At 44.5% G+C, this 18,592-nt stretch overlaps 1 protein-coding gene across 10 annotated transcripts in view; it reads left to right on the plus strand.

The window, feature by feature from the left end:
- The first annotated feature begins 1,942 nt into the window (after positions 1 to 1,942).
- The window catches only part of KIAA1217 (KIAA1217 ortholog), a 351,420-nt gene continuing 334,770 nt past the window's right edge, over positions 1,943 to 18,592 (plus strand). For all 10 annotated transcript variants that reach the window (XM_017863059.1, XM_017863062.1, XM_017863072.1 and 7 more), the window contains exons 1-2: positions 1,943 to 2,418; positions 12,681 to 12,964. In XM_017863059.1, coding sequence (XP_017718548.1) covers positions 2,349 to 2,418; positions 12,681 to 12,964 — 354 coding nt within the window. In that variant the 5' untranslated portion in view covers positions 1,943 to 2,348. The remainder of the gene's footprint in view (positions 2,419 to 12,680; positions 12,965 to 18,592) is intronic.

The following is an 18,592-nucleotide window of genomic DNA, read 5'->3' on the forward strand; positions in this document are numbered from 1 at the left end:
ATATGCGGGAGGGGAGGGTCCTAGTAGCTGGAACGCAAGGTCGACTGACCAAGGGGGTTCCTTGGGCTGCCTGGAAAATGGTAGTTCAGACCTGGTGGGAGACATTCCCCTATTTTTGTCCATCTAGGGATCAACAGAGGCCTTGAAAGACTGCTGTGACATCTTCCAAACAGCCCCCAGGAAATCATAATCAGCATCTGCCAATGGATCTCTTCTGCCTGGGTTGAGCTAGCCAGGAGGGCCCCAGGGCAGGGTACTGTTTGTGGCTGCCAGCTGCCATGGCAGCTCTCTGCTGCCTCCTTCATCCTGGGGTTTTTGCCTCTGTGCTACCAAATGACAGGTAGGAGCTGCTAAGGATGGGCTCTCTGGACACCAAAGCAAGGGGGTTGGGGTCACAACCAAAGGCTGAGGGACATCTGATTTGGGCTGCTGCATCGGCAGTGTTTCTCTCTCTCTCTCTCTCACTTTTCTCCCACCCTCCTCCCCACTCTTCCTGGCATTAATGCCTTAAAGACTAATACACAACAGTGTGCAAGAATCAGGATGATCTGGACCTGAAAGGCTGAACGTAGGAGAGTCCTCCTTCATGAACATTTTACACCTAAGGAAATAGTAAGGTTAAAACTAGATTCATCTGGCTTTGCCCAGGGGCCACCGGGACAGAAACTGTGTACTATTCGTTCCTCCTTAAAGCAAGATTGCCAGGTAATTCTGTTGCAAAGTCATAGAGACCTTAAGTTATCTGCCCTGCAAACCCCACTGCCTCTATTCAGGCTGCCAAGGCACTGGTTTATTTTTCTGAAAGATTCACTGTGTCTTCTTGGATTTCAAGAAAAATCCCATTAGGAATTGAGGGGCTCTCTTCTTCCCCTCCCGACATGAGTATAACTCACTTCCTGGCATGTCTCCTTTCCTTTTGGCCTACATCCTTTGTCTGTTAGGTGCTTCCACATCCTTATGTCTTAAATGACCAAAATACGTCACCCCCACTGCCAAAACACACAGGTCACTCGAGGTCACAATCTGGAACATAGGCCGGCCATTGTTCTGCACACATTCTTGATTTAAATCAATCTCAAACCTTGCTGGAATGCCCTGTAAACTGGGGCAAGGTATGGTCACCAGACTAACCATTGTCCTTTTTAACCCTTCCAGTGATGAGGCTGCTACAGGTTACACTATTGCACTCTTCCTCCCAGCTACTGTTACTCTGAGATATCTGAGGTCGCAGAGCTAATGTTGCCTAGATTATTTTGCCATCCTTTTTTTTTTTCCTCCCGACATCATGCCCCCTATTTTCACTCTCTGGGAACTCTGCCAGTTTTTCAAGGACTGGGTAAAGAACAAAATAAATATTTGTAGGTGGTTTAACAGGAGAAGAAGTATGTTGGCTGTAACTCTGCCCATCCAAAGAAATGCATTTTCACTGTCTTTCAGATGTTTTGAAGTTGTTAACTGGGAGAGCTTCAGAAGGTTGACTTTACTAGTTTACCTTTCAGATTTGTGATCAAGGGCTGAGTGTGTGTGTGAGTGTGTGTGTGTTTCTAAGTGCGTTGGGGCAGGGAGGAGTCTGAGAAAGTGAGGCAAGTAAGTAGAACTTTTTTTAAAAAAGTCCAGATTGAGTGATTGAAATCGACTGTGTGCAAATGACGCTAGACCTCTTCATAGATGTTAATCGGGCCCTAAAAAGTTAGTGCAGGAAAGTGCTTACTTGCAGCACTCAGCATAGACCCTTTCTTTCAAATTGTTTGGGATATTTTTTTTTTAAGGGAGTTCACTGAAATTTGGGAGGTTCGAGAGTTTGCTGTTTCTTAATATGTGGATCACCCGATTTGGGAGGCTCACTCTCCCTCTGAGATTGAAGAGATGAGGGCACTGGCTCCCAGCGAAGGCTCCCGGCCTTAATCATGTGTGAAATGTTTTCCTTCCTCGGCTGCAGAGCCTCGGTGGTTTGCAGCGGTGGATCCAGGCAGGCCAAGCTGTGGGTAGGAGAGGCCGTCACCTGTTGGGGCCTCCCCCCTCGCGCCCAACCCCCGGCATCGCCCTGCCCTGGCAGAGCCCAGCCCCCAGTCCCCGGGGAGCGCGCCTGCGGGCGGACGGACGGACGGAAGGACAGACCCTAGGGACGGAGGGCCAGGGGTTGGGGAGATCCAAGAGGCCCGGCGCTGGAATGCAGTTTTCTCGGGCGAGGGAGACTTTGCACCGGAGTGGAAAATAGTTTGGGGTGGGGTTTCGCACCGTCCCCTCCTCCCCAGCCCCGGGCCCCCTCCCAGGCGCTTTCTGGGAGCTTTTAGAACTGCGCTCTGAAGTTTCCAGAGAGCAAGGAGCTTTTGCGGCAGGCAGAGACAATGGAAGAAAATGAAAGCCAGAAATGTGAGCCGTGCCCTCCTTACTCAGCAGACAGAAGACAGATGCAGGGTAAGTAACAGACCCATTCAAAGATGGAGTTACAGGGACGCGTGCCCCTTGCCGCTTGCTGCTTTTTATAAACTGCAGCCCTGGGACCTGGCAAAGAAAAAAAAAAAAAAGGAAAATTCTTGAGATGGTATGTTTTCCAAACTGGGTAGAGAATAGAGAACTGTGATTTCTTAGGCTTGACTTTATCTCTGGCACGATTTTCTTAAGCAGCAAAAGAGGTGGTGGGGTGATGTCACATTTGTAGCACAGTGAGCCATCAGCATGCGCTGTATCTCTAAGCAATGACAAATAAATCACTAAGCAGCTCCTAATCATTTCCTCCCGGGGCTCCAGCCATGGGAGAAAGGAGCTGTTTTTGTGAAACTGTCTCCAGGACGGCAGCTTCCATTCATTGGTTGGAGGGTTCCATGTGGCAGATGCATGCTGGCTGCAAAGTTTGTGCAGTATTTTAGAGTTAAATCACAGAAACCAGGCATGTTTTATTTTACAGATCCGAGCAGCAGGGGAGGGCTTGAGCATCTGGGTGATAGATAGAACTCTGGATCTTCTTTTATGTTTTAATTCAAAACTTGGGAGTTGTTGGACAATTTTGGTAAGTTTTCTCCAGGCAGTTTCCCTTTCATTGTGTTTATAATAGACTTGTCTTTCCGTAGGGAATTTCCAGAAGCTTATGTTGTTCCAAAGAAATTTTGCAGCGGGATTGGGTAGCCAGAGGAGGTCCCTGATCTCTGGCATCTGACGCCTGGGATGCCAACAACTGATTCTATGGAATCCTATAGGCAGCATGTTCATAAACCGCACAGCCCTGGACCGCCCGACCCACCCTCCCTCAGGTTCATGCAGGGGCCAGTACACAATAAAAAGAAGTGCGGGAGTGCAGTGCTGTGCGTGGGAGGAGGGATTATGCACAGGGGAAAAGGTGTGTGTTTTATGAAAATGTAAAAGGGAAGTAGCACATGACTCATCCTCACTGAAAATGCAAAGCTAAGCCAGACAGGAGAACTTACAATGACAAGAGATAGAAATCCCCCAGTGAAATGTAGAAAACTTGAAGTTTTGTAATGGCTGGAGAATCCCTGAGTCTGAACAGTCATCTGTCGAGATGTCTGCGTTCATACTGCCAAAGCACAGCACTCTCCTTGAGGCCACCGGGGTCAGTGGCATCCAGTGGAAGATAAGGCTACCTTGTCCCCCTGAGCCCCGCAACCCCTCCATTTTCTAGGACAGGATCTTACTTCAGGAATTCAGCTTCTGGGCCTGTCCTGAAAGAAATGACCCAGATTCTAGAGGGGCTGTTAGAAAGGGATCCATTTAAGAAATGACGTTCCAACAATCACGGCAATTCAGAGGCTTCAGAGGCTAGGATGGTCAGGCTGAGAGAGCGTGCTCCTTTGCTCACTCATTCATTCATTCAGTGAATATTGAGCATCTGTTATGTAGATGTCACTGTTTTAGCTGCCAGACATCCAGTGGTGAACAAAGCAGACTAAAAATACTTGCCTTCATTGAACTTACAGTGTAAGGACCAAGTTTCGGGGGTGGGGAGCTGGTGGAGACAGACAATGAACAAATAAATAAAATATATAGCATGTTAGATGGCAGAGTTGCTGAATTTAGCAAATAAAAATACAAGTAAATTTGAATTTCAGGTAAACAGTGAATTTTTTTTTAGTATAAGTATATCCTGTGTCATATTTGGGATATACTTATGCTAAAAATACTAATCCATTATTTATGTGAAGTGCACATTTAACTGAGCAGTCCTGTATTTTATCTGGCAACCCTATTTGATGGAAATAAGGTTATGGAGAAAAATAAAACAGGAAAAGGAACAGGGAGTGAAACTGTAAATAGGATTATTAGAAAGAGCTTCACTGAAGTGATATTTGAGCAAAGATGAGAGAGGCAATAGCAGGAATCTAATGTATTCAAAGAACAACAAGAACACAAGAACATGGGAGAAGGATGGGAGGTAAACAGGTTGAAAGGTAATCCCAGGCCAAATCACCTAGGGCCCATGAAACCATCATAAGGACTAGAGCTTTGATTTTGAAAGAGGTGGGAATCTCCTGGCAGGTGGGACTGCTCTTTTTTTTTAGAGAGATAGGGTCTCGTTTGTCACCCAGACTGGAGTGCAGTGGTATGATCATAGCTCACTGCAGCCTTGAACTCTTGGGCTCAAGCAATCCTCTGGCCTTAGCCTCCAAATAGCTGGGACTACCGGGACATGCCACCATGCGTGGTTTATTTTATTTTATCTTATCTTATTTTATTTTATTTTATCTTATTTTATTTTATTTTAGAGAAGGAGTCTTGCTATGTTGCCTAGGTGAGTTACAAAGGGATTTGTCTTTTTAAATGGGGGTAATACTGGGTGCTGTATTGAGCACAACACAAGTAGGGTTGAGGGAAGGACAGGGAGGCCTTTAGGAAGCTTCTATAGTCAAGGAGGCAAGAACCAGGGCTAGCTTGGACCAGGTGGTGATTAGCAGGTGGCAATAAGCAAGCAGATTCTAGGTGTGTATTGAAGGTAATGCCCAAAGCATCTCCTCTAGCCTGGGCAGCACAGTGAGACCCCCATCTCTAGAAAATAAATTAGCTAAGCATAGTGGCACATGCCTGTAGTCCCAGCTACTTGGGAGGCTGAGGCAGGAGGATCACTTGAGCCAGGAGGTTGGAACTGCAGTTAGCCATGATTGCACCACTGCACTCCAGCCTGGGTAACAGTGTAGGACTCTGCAAGAAAGAGAGAGAGAAAGAGAGAGAGAAGGAGAAGGAAGGGGAAAGAACAGAAAAGAAGAGAGGGGAGTAGAGGAGAGGAGAAAAGAAAAGAAAAGACAAACAAGACAAAAGCAATTGCTAAAGGATTCAACGTGGGATGTAAGAGAAAAAGAGGAGTCAGAGACAACTTCCAAAATTTTGGTGTAAGCAGCTGAGAGAATGGAGTTGCCTTTTGCCTAAGTGGGGGAGCATTTACGAAGAATGGATGAGAGGGTGTTTATGGTTTGAGGGTCTGAAGAGCAGAACATCTTTTGATAGATTAGGATTGAGAAGTTTATCAGGGATCCAAGTGGAGATGTTGATTGCAATTTGGATATTAATGACTAGAGCTGAAGGAAGACTGAGAAATGAGAGATCCCGTAGGATCGAATCTGTGTGCAGAAGAAAAAGTCCAAAGGGATGCCTCCTGAGGCACTCCAGCATCTAGAGGTCAGGGAGATTGGAAGGAAGGGCTGGAAAAAATGGCAAAAGAGAATAAAAATCCAAGTTCGTTTTTTAAATCCTGTTCAGTTCTGGGTGAATAGGATGCTGTAGAGAAGCATGGCTTCATTTTTAGTTCTCCCGGTGAGCACAAGTGCTGTCAGGGAGAGCAATATCTCTGACGCTGACATCACCCATGACGTCCATTTCTATCATTGCACTCTCTCGTGTCTGCCTGTGTATCTGTTTTACCCAATGACAATGTGATATTCCACAGCAGGGACCATGTCTTCTTTATTCACATTTGCATTTCCAGCACCTGACAGAGCACCGGGCAACCTAACAGAGCACCAGGCACCTCAGAAGGCACTCAGTAAACATTTGTTCAATGAAAGGCTAATTATACCACTTCGGGACTTCGAGTTTATTATCCTGCTATAGATAAGGATCCCTGGGGTGATCATGTAACTTATTGTCCAAATGAGATCCTTTTGAGAGTGAAAGGGAACACTACAAATAATTTTACTGGGACAACAGTTGTAACCCAGGGCTGTTTTGGCAAACTGGGGTATATATGATCACCCTAAGAAGAGCTCGAATCGATGAAGCTTCCACTGCTGAATAACTCAGCTACCAGGTAAATAACAATGGGGAAGTGTAGCGCGTAGTGTGCTTTGCAGAGTAGGCACTCAACAATTACTGGTGGAACCTGACTCTAACTCTATCATACTCCCTTTGAAGGCCATGGGCTCTTCAGTGTGACCCTGGGGAATAGGCATTCCTTGGGATGACTCTGTCCACAGCAGTCCTGACGTGTGTGCTTTTGCTCTGGTTCCTAAGGTCTTGAAACCTCTATGCAGGTGAAGTGCTATCAGCCCACCTGCTTGCCTTCCCCACACTCTGATTGGCAGCCTCCCATCGAGTGCAAGCCTGGGGAATCAGATATGAAGAAACCTCCTCTAAAACAGCCCCCTCGGTCTCTGTACCCTTATCCCATTTCATTCTTCAAAGCATTTATTGTTAGGTGACATTTAGAATCTATATGATTTGTTTGTGGTTGGCCTCTCTATTTCAAATGTGGACTCCTCTATGAGGGAATTAAGTCTGACTTGATCTACTTCACACTCTATCTCCTAACTCCTTTCGGTGTAGGAGCAGGCAGTCAATAAATATTTGTATGAATGAATGAATGAATCAATCAATGCTTGACACAGAATGCTGTTCTGGGAGGAGAAGGTCCTGTGTCTACTTTGTCTAAGATCTATACCAGAAATCCTCTTCATCATTGACAAAATTTTAAGGTGCTGTAGAGGAGTATAATGACCCAGTTTCAGCTGTAATTTCTGTGCTGCTTTGTGTATATGTTATGATAGTAACAAGGCAGCTAACCCCATCACTTTGGGATGCTGAGGCAGGAGGATCACTTGTGGCCAGGAGTCCCAGACCAGCCTGGGCAACATAGTGAGACCCCATCTCTACAAAAAAATTTTTTTAAAGTAGCCATGCATGATGGTATGCACCTGTAGTCCCTGTCACTCCAGATTCTGAGGCAGGAGGATCACTTGAGCCCAGGAGTTCGAGGCTGCATTGAGCCATGATTGCATGAGTGCATTCCAGCCTGGGTGACAGAGCAAGACCCTGTTTCTAAAAACAAACAAACAAAAACACAAGGGAGCTTGAAAACTGAGGGAGGCTGTAGGATCCTGCGGCCTGCTAACCAATTATGTGTATTAATCAGATAGGCTAATTGTTGTAACCACCCTCTAATCTTGGTGGCTTTGGATGATGAAGGTTAATTGCTCACTCACACACAGCACAGTGTGATTTCTGTGGCCAGGTGGATTTCCTAGGTGGCTGCTGAGGCTCCTCCTGCCTTGTCACTCTGCCATCCCCCACGGCCTTGGAGGGTTCTGCTCTATGGATTCTTTGTATTCGACTGGCCAAAGAGTAAAGAGAGAGAGAACATGCAAAGTTATTCAGGAGGTCCAGGGGCCCTGACCGAAGGTGGCCCACATGGCTTCTGCCCACAATGCATTGACTGGAATTAATTCAAGGCCCCAGTGAGATGGAGGTGACTGGAAAATGTGGTCTACCTGTGTGTGCAGCAGAAGAGCATTCTGGTTGAACACATAGGGCTGTCTCCAGACCAAACAGCAACTCCCCATGATGCTCCCTGTGACAAGAGAGCTTCTCAGCACACTTGAGAAGGAGACAGCTAACCAGAAGCCACCAGAAAGAAGGGAGGATGCCTTCCCTCAGAGTCTGTGGCCTACCTAATCTTGACCCAGGAAGAGGATCTCAGGGAAGCCGTCAGCACTGTTGCTGGCTCTGGAGCGGGTGTGGAATGCCTGAGTGATGCAAGGCCCCAAATCCCTTGCTGCAGGTCAGCTGACCCAGCCAGAGTAACCTGAGTTGTGGCGAAGAAGCTGGCCTTGGCAGCTCCTGTAGTTGCCTGCCTGTGGGACTTGCATTGAGGCTTTCTCCTTGAGGATGCCCCATCTTCCCAGAGCCTCTGCGTGTTTGGTGTCTAGCTCAGCCCCTACTTTCCATGCTTTCTTTCCAGAATGCCAAATCCTAGTCTGGGAGCCCCTTGGATTCCTGAAGTGTCCGTCTAGTGTTTCTGTCTGCCTTGTCCTCACTTCTCCAGGGAATGTTACAGGGATTTTGCTCGGCTTTAAGCTCATATGTTGCTCTTTGCCCTGCTTGAAGTGAGCTCCCAGAAGGAGTTGCCCTGGGCTCTGCAGAGGCTGGGAGGGGCAGGAAAGGGAAACAGGACTGCCTTTCAGCAAGCTCAAGCCTTGCCTTCATGCTACAGCTTCATTATTTTGTTCGACAAGGATTCCCAGAATAGCAAACAGCTAGACACACCCATAGTTAAATGTTAACACCAAAGCGCATTCCAAACAAGAAATCGAATTGTATTTCTGTTTTGATGGCTTGGATAATCCACACTTGAGCTTTTCTCTATTCATGTGGATAATGAGGAGTTGGCCAGGCTCAGATCTGTGACAACATGGCTATGGAATTGTGACAAATGTCCTCTGCCTGCTCCCTCTCTTGTTTGTAATCGTTCTTAGTTTTTCTCTGCTGAAAAGACCACATTCTCCTTAAATGGCTGGAATGGCAGAGTTGTGGCTTCTCCCTCAGGTGTGGGACTTGACTCTTCCAAGAGCTTAGCCTTGTTGAGGAAAAGGCTCAGATGACGGGTGTGGGTAAAGTGGCTTTGTGTGGAAAGTGGCGTTAGGTGGCTGTGAGTGCTGGTGATGGTAGAGCAGGTGCCTCGAGGTAGGAGGGGAGGCAGACAGGATGCTAGAGCATTGGGCATTGGGTGGAAGGCACAAGGCAGGAAATTGAGACTAAAGGAAGAAGTGAGCTCCGAAGGCGATCTGATGTTTGCCAAGTGGCTGCATTGACCCTTCCAGCCTTGCTAATGGTTGATGCTGTTTGTACCTTTCCTCCAAATCACATCAATCCTTGTTAAGCAACTGGAGATATTTTAGAAAAATCCACAAGAAAGAAAAAACAGAAAAGCAACATGAGGTGAAAAGTGCTAGGAAAAAACAGAAGTTTGATGAGTCTAGTCCAGTAAATCAGGGCTGCTCAAAGATTAATGTGGACAGAAGATTGGCTCTGACCCCCAAAACTCTCCCCTTCTAGCTCCTTCCCAACTGATTTCAAAAAAGAAAGAGGGTTTATTGTCCTGGCTGTCTAGACTTCTTCTGATGCTCTTTGGATGAAACAGAATAGATCATATGAGCCTGTGTGGCATAGTAAGGCAGGATGCGACTTTCTGCCCTGTTGTTGCCATTGGACATGCATGGATGTTTATCTGTATGGCTGGCTGTATATGTGCATGTGGACAGATGTGTGTTATACTTGCATAAGAAATCACCCTTCCAGAGGCTCAATCCTGTTAATTCATCTAGCTGTCCTGGATAACTTAAAATATATTTTCTTAATAATGTCAAAACTAATCTTCAAACTCCACTTAAAAGTCAATAGTGTTGCTAGGTGTGATGGCTCATGCTTGTAATCCTGGCACTTTGGGAAGCTGAGGCAGGTGGATCACTTGAGGTCAGGGGTTCGAGACCAGCCTGGCCAACATGGTGAAACCCCGTTTCTATTAAAAATACAAAAATTAGCCGGGCATGGTTGCGCACGGCTGTAATCCCAGCCACTCGGGAGGCTGAGGCATAAGAATCACTCGAACTCGGTAGGTAGAGGTTGCAGTGAGCTGAGATCGCACCACTGCACTCCAGCCTTAGTGATGGAGTGAGACTCTGTGTCAAAAAAAAAAAAAAAAAAAAAAGGTAAAAAATAAAATAAAATACATAAAAATAAAAAAATAGCCAGGTGTGGTGGCACACATCTGTGGTCCCAGCTAGTCAGGAGGCTGAGGCAAGAGGATTGCTTGCACCCAGGAGGTCAAGGCTGCAGTGAGCCATGATCATGCTACTGCATTCCAGCCTGACAGAGCAAGACCCTGTCTCAAAACCAAACCAAACCAAAACAAAACAAAGGCAAGAGTGTTATATCAAGTATACAACAATTTTGGCTGATGTGAAACACATGCACAACACTCAAAAGATAAAGCTATACCTCTTCAGATTGCACAGATATTTATCAACCTGAGAGACAGCATTTCCTGCATCTAGCTTTGTTCAATAGATCCTGTTATTTTTATATCATTAAGGAAGAGATCATTTAAAAGGTAGCCATGATGTGAGTCTAAGTGTTAGAAGGGTAACCTAAGTAAATGAAATGACAGTTTAGCCCTATCTTTTAACCCAATAGTTCCATCTTCTTCTCCTTGTAAACTTACTGCTGAAACTAATGAAAAGTAGAAGAATTGACTAACTTGGCTGTGCTTTTCCTCCTGTTCCCCATCAGTGTCTGATGGAGATGCTATAATTAGCAATGTAATGAGAATTGAAGGGTAAACAAGAAGAATTATTCCCAGAACACACATCAAGGGTTAGAAGACTGGAACAGGAAAACCAGCCTGAGATTAAAATATTTTCCCTGCCCAACCAAAGGGCATCTATACCTAGAGTTCTATACACAGATCTTTCCAGGCAAAGACAAGGGAAAGAGTGTTGGTGGCATTGCTTTCTGGAAACTGATTTATGCCTAAACTCTCAACCCCTGTTGCTTTGCAAAACTAGCGTGAAGGATTGGTTTTCTGTTTATCTGGCATTCAACTGAGCAGAACTCCCAAATATTGAATCTGTATTTTTCTGCACTTAACTTGTAAAGATAAATAATTGGCAAATATGCTTCTATTGGACACTTATTTTAAAAAAAACACAATTAGAATAGTTTTAAAAGATTTAGAGGTAGAAGGCTCTTTGCATATCTAATGTTCAATCATCTTTATTTAGAGAATGAGACTGAGAGAGGTCACATCATTTGTTCTAAATGTCAGATTAAAGCCAAGATTCCTGAGATCCAGCCTAGTACTTTTTCCAGGGGATTCAATGGACAGGGAAACATTATTCTGCCTGTATCAGCAATACTTTATGATAAGAACTGTTCTTCGTGAAGAGCCTGACTTCATGAAGAGAGCCTGTCTAACTCCTGAAGTGCTTCTGAATGTTTTACTTTTTCTCCCTAATTGTTTTTTTAAAAATGTAACTCTCTTTTCTCAGCTAACTGGAATATTCAAACCTGACATCCCATCTCCCAACCATCAAGGATGAATGGAGATTCCCTTTACCTGCTCCCCACTCTCAGCGTTGACATCGCATGGCTTAGTTGATCTCTTCTTAACAGAAACCAACTTGTCCCTTCAAAGCCAGCTCAGAAGGCAGGATGTCTTAGGTCCAGGCTATCAGGACATACCATTGCTCTTCCTTTTCATTTGTCTAAGCCTTTACTTTATAACCCCTCGATTGTTACTTCTGATGATATTCTTATGCTTGCTTGGTTTATGCCAATAAGAGAAAATAAAATTGTCAAATGGTTCACATGTGTCAATAATTACTTAAGTACAGGGTGATAGCTAGTTTTTTTCTTGGTAATGAAGCAAATGTTTCAGAAATCTGATTGAGCTTATATAACAATCCTGTTACCAGAATGAAACTGTTATTTAAAATACAGAAATAATCAGAATCACTGGAGTTAATTCTTTCTTTATTTTATTTATTTATTTATTTCGAGATGGAGTCTCGCTCTGTCGCCCAGGCTGGAGTGCAGTGGTGAGATCTCGGCTCACTGCAAGCTCCGCCTCCTGGGTTCACGCCATTCTCCTGCCTTAGCCTCCCAAGTAGCTGGGACTATAGGCACCTGCCACCACGCCCGGCTATTTTTTTTTTTCTTTTTGTTTATATTTTTAGTAGAGATGGAGTTTCACTGTGTTAGCCAGGATGGTCTCGATCTCCTGACCTTGTGATCCGCCCGCCTCAGCTTCCCAAAGTGCTGGGATTACAGGCGTGAGCCACTGCGCCCAGACAGAGTTAACTCTTTCTATAATTACAGACAAGGATAAGGAATAACCCAACTGCCTGCACACAAGTAACCTAACCAAGTGTTCTTGTGGGTTTTCTTGTTTTTATGTTTTGAGGCAGGGTCTCACAACTGTCACCTACTCAGGCTGGAATGTAGTGGCACGATCATAGCACACTGCAGCCTCAACCTCTTGGACTCAAGCAGTTGTCTTGCCTCAGCCGCCCGATAAGCTGGGACCTACAGGCGTGCACCACTACTCCTGGCTAATTTTAATTTTTTGTAGAGATAGGGGTCCACCATGTGAACCAGGCTGGTCTTGAACTCTTGGGCTCAAGTGATTCTCCTGCCTTAGCCTCCCAAAGGACTGGCGTTACAGGCAGGAGCCACCATGCCCAGTGAATATCTTTATTTCTAAAGTATGACTTTTCGTATTTCTTTGATTGTGGATTTTTTTTCCCCAGACTGCTGCAAAGCAGAAAAAGAAACAGAAAGAAAAAAGATTTGCGAAGTTAACATTCATACATCAACAACTGCCGCAAACTCTCCTGGTGTTCTGCAAATGAGACTTCTAGTGGGAAATCATTAATTGTGAACTGAATTTTTTTGTCTTTCAGAACAAGGGAAAGGCAATCTGCATGTAACATCACTAGAAGATGCAGAATGCCGCAGAACCAAGGAACGCCTTTCTAATGGAAACAGTCGTGGTTCAGTTTCCAAGTCTTCCCGCAATATCCCAAGGAGACACACCTTAGGGGGGCCCCGAAGTTCCAAGGAAATACTGGGAATGCAAACATCTGAGATGGATCGGAAGAGAGAAGCGTTCCTAGAACATCTGAAGCAGAAGTATCCCCACCACGCCTCTGCAATCATGGGTCACCAAGAGAGGCTGAGAGACCAGGTACGAATATGCTCTCATTTCTCCTTGGGTAGCTCGCTCTTTAATGAACATCAACGAAAGTAAACTTACCTTCACTGTGAAAGGTAAAGGATAGCTTAGTGGACAGTGCATACTATTTACTTGTTCCGGATCTCTTTGGGGACTTGGGAGGAGGAAGCCGGGTGGTATAGAAAACTTCTGCCTGCAAGCTCAGTCTTCTTTGCCAATATAGCAAGCGAACAGGCCAGGCCAGAGAGGAAGGGCCTAGAGGGTATGCAGTTCCCCAAAAGAGCGTTTCCATGTTCAACCACAAACACATCTAAACGCATCTAAGTGCAGGTAATGAAGGGGTATTACCTCACTGAGGAAAGCATGGTACCAACTCTGTGTACCCTGAAAGCACGGCGTGCTTAGCACTGTGAATGAATGAAGTAGTGAATGAATGAATACACAAATACATAAATTTTTTTCAGGGTAAAATAGATCTTACAGATATAGACTTGTGGTAACTCCTTTTCCTTAAAAAACTGACATGAGTGTTTTGTTTCTGCTCTTCTTTTTTTTTTTTTTTTTTTTTTTGGATGGGTTCTTACCCTATTGCTCAGGCTGGAGTGCAGTAGTGTGATCGTAGCTCATTGCAGCCTAGAATTCCTGCACTCAAGATCCTCTCACCTCAGCCTCCTGACTAGCTGGGACTACAGACATGCAGCACCATGCCCGGGCTAGTTTTTTATTTTTGGTAGTGGAGATGGGGGTCTTGCTCTATTGACCAGGCTGGTCTTGAACTCCTGGCCTCAGGCGATCCTCCTGCCTCTGCCTCCCAAAGTACTAGAATTACAGGCATGAACCACTGTGCCTAACATTTTTTTTTCTTTTGAATCACAGATGTGCTCCTTCTGCATGCCTTGCTTCGTTCTAGCTTTCTGTCTTCACCTACCTGTTTCCTCTGGTTATTTTGACAGCCACATAGACATTACCCAACTGTGGCTAGGGATGTTTTTGTTTCTTGGCTGTGTGCAATGACTTTTAGCAGATAGAGCAGGTTTGGGGCCACAGGAGATATGAGGCCTCCTCTACTGACCTCACTGGTGTGTTATCAGATTGACCTTTGAGTATGGAGAACGTAGGGAAGGAAGCAGAAAGCACTTAACCATAAGTGTGATGGGTGGGGGTGGGAAGAAGGGCAGGATGATACTGATTTCCACATGAGGGAGACAAGCTCAGTGTTTTAACTCTGCCGTCTTCCCAGTTAGGTGCAAAAATTATGTCTAACGCACTCAGCCTTTGATTATCCATGGAAATGGGGATTGGCATCAGCCCAAATAATTGAAATCTATGCTTTATTCTCCATCTCATATTCTTACTTAAATTCAACCTTCTCTTCTAGGGAATCATTATCTGAGTGGCTAAAAATGTGAAACGTGCTTTATGGACTTCATGTTTGCTTTTACTTCACACTTCCAACAGTCAGTAAACCCAGACAAAGAGAAAAGAAGAAGAATCCTGCTGTAATTCTTTGATAATTTTAAAAAGGGACTGGGCACGTGGGCTCATGCCTATAATCCCAGCACTCTGGGAGGCCAAGGCGAGGGGATCACTTGAGGCCAGGAGTTTGAGACCAGCCTGGGTAACACAACGAGACTCCATCTCAACAAAAAAATTTTTAAAAATTAGCTGGGTGTGGTGGCACACACCTGTAGTCCCTGCTTCTCAGGAGGCTGAGGTGGGAAGATCACTGAAGCCCAAAAGTCAGATCCTGTCTCTAAAAGAAAGTATCAGTTTTGCTGAGAAATATAGAAATTGGCCCGTCAAAAATGGTATATCTTTCCATGTCAAAAATAATGATTATTGTTATTCTTCTTATTTGCGGTGTCCTAATTATTGCTATTGCTACAATAATGGTGGCTTTGATTAAAACAATTACAAGGGGAGCCTAGTTGTAATTAAGGTTGAAAGGAGTAATGAATATGTTTTGGTGTTCTCAAGCTCTGATCTGCTGTTACATACATTGCCAGTTCTGCCATGGCTGGCCAGCTGTCCCTTCTCTAGATAATGTGGGATGAACAAGTCACATTCTGTCTTTCTGCCTCTTTTGTACTCCAAGCTGACTTTCCAAAAGGGAAGAGATTTTAATGCATGAATCTATGTACACATTTTTATTCTCTTGTTAATGGGAAGGGGGTCCTGACCCCAAGAGAGGGTTTTGAATCTCACACAAGAAAGAATTCAGGGCAAGTCTGTAGAGTAAAGTGAAAGCAAGTTTTTTTGTTTGTTTGTTTTGTTTTTGTTTTTGAGATGGAGTCTCGCTCTGTTGCCCAGGCTGGAGTACAGTGGCGCGATCTCGGCTCACTGCAACCTCCGCCTCTCAGGTTCAAGTAGTTCTCTTGCCTCAGCCCCTGAGTAATTGGGATTACAAGTATGCACCACTACACCCAGTTAATTTTTGTATTTTTAGTAGAGATGGAGTTTTACCATGTTGGCCAGGCTGGTCTTGAATTCCTGACCTCAGGTGATCTACCTGCCTCAGCCTCCCAAAGTGCTGATGGTGTGAGCCACCATGCCCGACAAAAGCAAGTTTATTAGGAAAGTAAAGAAATAAAAGAATGGCTACTCCATAGAGCAGCCCTGAGGACTGCTGGTTGCCCATTTTTGTGGTTATTTCTTGATGGTATGCTAAACAAGGGGTGGATTTTCATGCCTCCCCTTTTTAGACCATATAGGATAATTTCCTGATGTTGCCATGGCATTTGTAAACTGTCATGGCACTGCTAGGGGTGTAGCAGTGAGGACAGCCAGAGGTCACTCATGTGGCCATGTTGGTTTTCATAGGTTTTGGCTGGCGTCTTTACTGTGACCTGTTTTATCAGCAGGGGCTTTATGATCTGTATCTTGTGATGACTTCCTATCTCACCCTGTGACGTAAAATGTCTTAACCATCTGGGAATGTAGCCCAGTAGGTCTCAGCCTCATTTTACGTAGCTCCTATTTAAGATGGAGTTGCTCTGGTTCAAACGCCCCTAAAACTGTCACTGCACTTCTGCAAGCGAACTCCAGCCAGCATTGTAAACACCAGAGATCAGTGTAGACATGGCCTATGAAATTGCTGCAGACATGATCTCATCTTCTGTCTTTTCCATTCTTTTTCTCCTACTACCCATTTTCCCTTTCCTCTCTTCCTCTCTGCAATGCCATTTGTTCCTCCTGGACCTTCTCAGTATGGACTATTCCAGGCTTCCTTTGCAGGAAGATTACACAGCCAGCTGTAAGAAGGAAGTCAGATAACACACATCTGATGCTCTCTTCCAGATACTGAGGCTCTTAATACAAGATACTCTTCTGGCAGCTGTTTTTCTGGCTTCCTCTCAGAGAAGTATCCTTGATAAGAAGAGAGCCAATCAGCAAGAAAGAGAATAAGATGTTGAAAATGATGTATCTGGCGTCTAACATGAAATCTCTTAAAATCTAGGTTCTTTTCTTTTTTTTTTCTTTTTTGGAAGACAGGGTCTTGCTCTGTTGTCCAGGCTAGAGTGCAGTGGCATGATCATGGCTCACTGCAGCCTCAACCTCCCCGGCTCAAGGAATCCTCCTGCCCCAGCACCCACCCCCCGCCCACCCCCAGATAACTGGGACTACAGGAGTGCATCACCATACCCGACTGAAAATCTAGGTTCTAATTTCCTGCTATTAAACATAAGAAGAATGAGAACATGCCTTATGTTTCAAAATCTGACTTCAAACACTGGAAGATTCACAGTTGCAAAACTTCTGTTTGTCTTTAAAAAATATGTTGGTCAAGGGTTTTCCTTAGTCAAAATTATTGAAAGGCTAAGAAGTCACCTTAACTCCCTTTACAGTCTTCAAAAAATGTGGGTGGCCCTTATTGCAACATAATGCTGGTCTGCATAATAGTAGCTGTGATCGTTAAAGACCCTTGTCAGCATAACCTTAGTTGGGCAGGGCAATCAGGCTATACAGCTGCATTGCCTGGCAGCTAAGGGCTTGGTTCTGGAGGCAGGCAGGACTGATCAGGATCCAGCCTTCACAATACGCTAATTGTATTATTTGGGCTGATAGCTTAATCTTTCTTTCTTTTATTTTTTATTTTATTTTATTTTTTGAGACAGAGTCTCACTCTGTCAGTCACCCAGGCTGGAGTACAGTGGTACAATCTTGGCTCCCTGCAACCTCCACCTCCTGGGTTCAAGCCATTCTTGTGCCTCAAGCCTCCCGAGTAGCTGGGATTACAGGTGTGCACCACCATGCCCAGCTAATTTTTGTATTTTTAGTAGAAATGGGGTTTCACCATGTTGACCAGGCTGGTCTGGAACTCAAGTGATCTGCCCGCCTCAGCCTCCCAAAGTGTTGGGATTATAGGTGTGAGCCACTGCACCCGACCTTAATGGCTTAATCTTTCTCTGTCTCAGTTTCCTCATTTGTCAAAAGACAATAGTATCTACATCATGGAGCACTGAGAAATACAATGATGGAATCTTTTACTGTTTCACTGGCAGCTTTTAGCGTGATAATATTCTGGTTTGTAGTGTCCCAAAAAAGAGTCTCAGAGGCTCTTATTTTAAAATTAGTATTTAAAATCACTTGACTTTTTTATTTTTTCGAGACAAGATCTTGCTCTTGTTTAGAGTTCAGTGGTGTGATCACAGCTCACTGCAGCCTTGAACTCCTGGGCTCAAGCGATCCTCTCACCTCAGCCTCCTGAGTAGCAACTATAGGCACACGCCACCACTTCTGGCCAATTTTTAAAACTATTTGTAGGGACAGGGTCTTGCTGTGTTGCCCAGGCTGGTCTTCAACGCCTGGCCTGAAGTGATTCTCTCTCCTTGACCTCCAAAAGTGGTGGGATTACAGGCATGAGCCACCGCGCGTGGCCTCACTTGACTTTATTATCAACAAATATTTGAGTGCCTGAAGAGGTTAATTTTTTCCATTGTTAAAGAATAACTTTATTACTGAAACTGGTATTTTTCTTTCATTCAGTGCTTAGTATTTATATTTATTTTATTTATTCATCCCATATATATTCGTTTGGCATGTACCACGGTAAAAGTATTGGTGAAGAATGGAAACCACTAGACTTAACCCTGTCTTCAATTCAGTAAAAGAAATAGGCATTCACATATAAAGAATAGTCTTTTGAGATCTAGCCCAGATGTCACGCCTTCTGAGATGGTCATAACATTGCAGTACTGCAGTACTTACACTGTAGCATCCAATCAGGTTGCATTACGTTTTTTTTTTTTTTTTTACATTTCTTTTTCTCACCTAGAATAATCTTCTGGAGGTAGAAACCTTGTCTTACCACCCATTTCTTCTCTCACCTCTGTAAACTCAGCATTTAAGGGAATACACAGCCTAGATTAGGCTAGATCCAAAATACCTGTTGCATGAAGGAACAGGCCACTATTTCTAATACAGTTAGAATGTGATAGATGGTACAGATAGAGAGGGGTAGAGGGCCACAGAATTGAATGATTAATTGCAGTTTGAGCAGTCAGAAAGAAGAGATTTCTTAACTAAGAAGTTAAGAATGGCTAAGTAATTTTCCCCCAAGTTAAAAAGCCAACATTTGAACCAGGGCCGGAATTTCCTCCTGTCCTCAGAGGAGGTCTCCAGAAAAAAAAAAAAAAAAAA

Source organism: Rhinopithecus bieti, unplaced genomic scaffold (genome assembly GCF_001698545.2).
Source record: "Rhinopithecus bieti isolate Rb0 unplaced genomic scaffold, ASM169854v2 scaffold_66718, whole genome shotgun sequence".
Taxonomy (NCBI): Eukaryota; Metazoa; Chordata; class Mammalia; order Primates; family Cercopithecidae; genus Rhinopithecus; species Rhinopithecus bieti.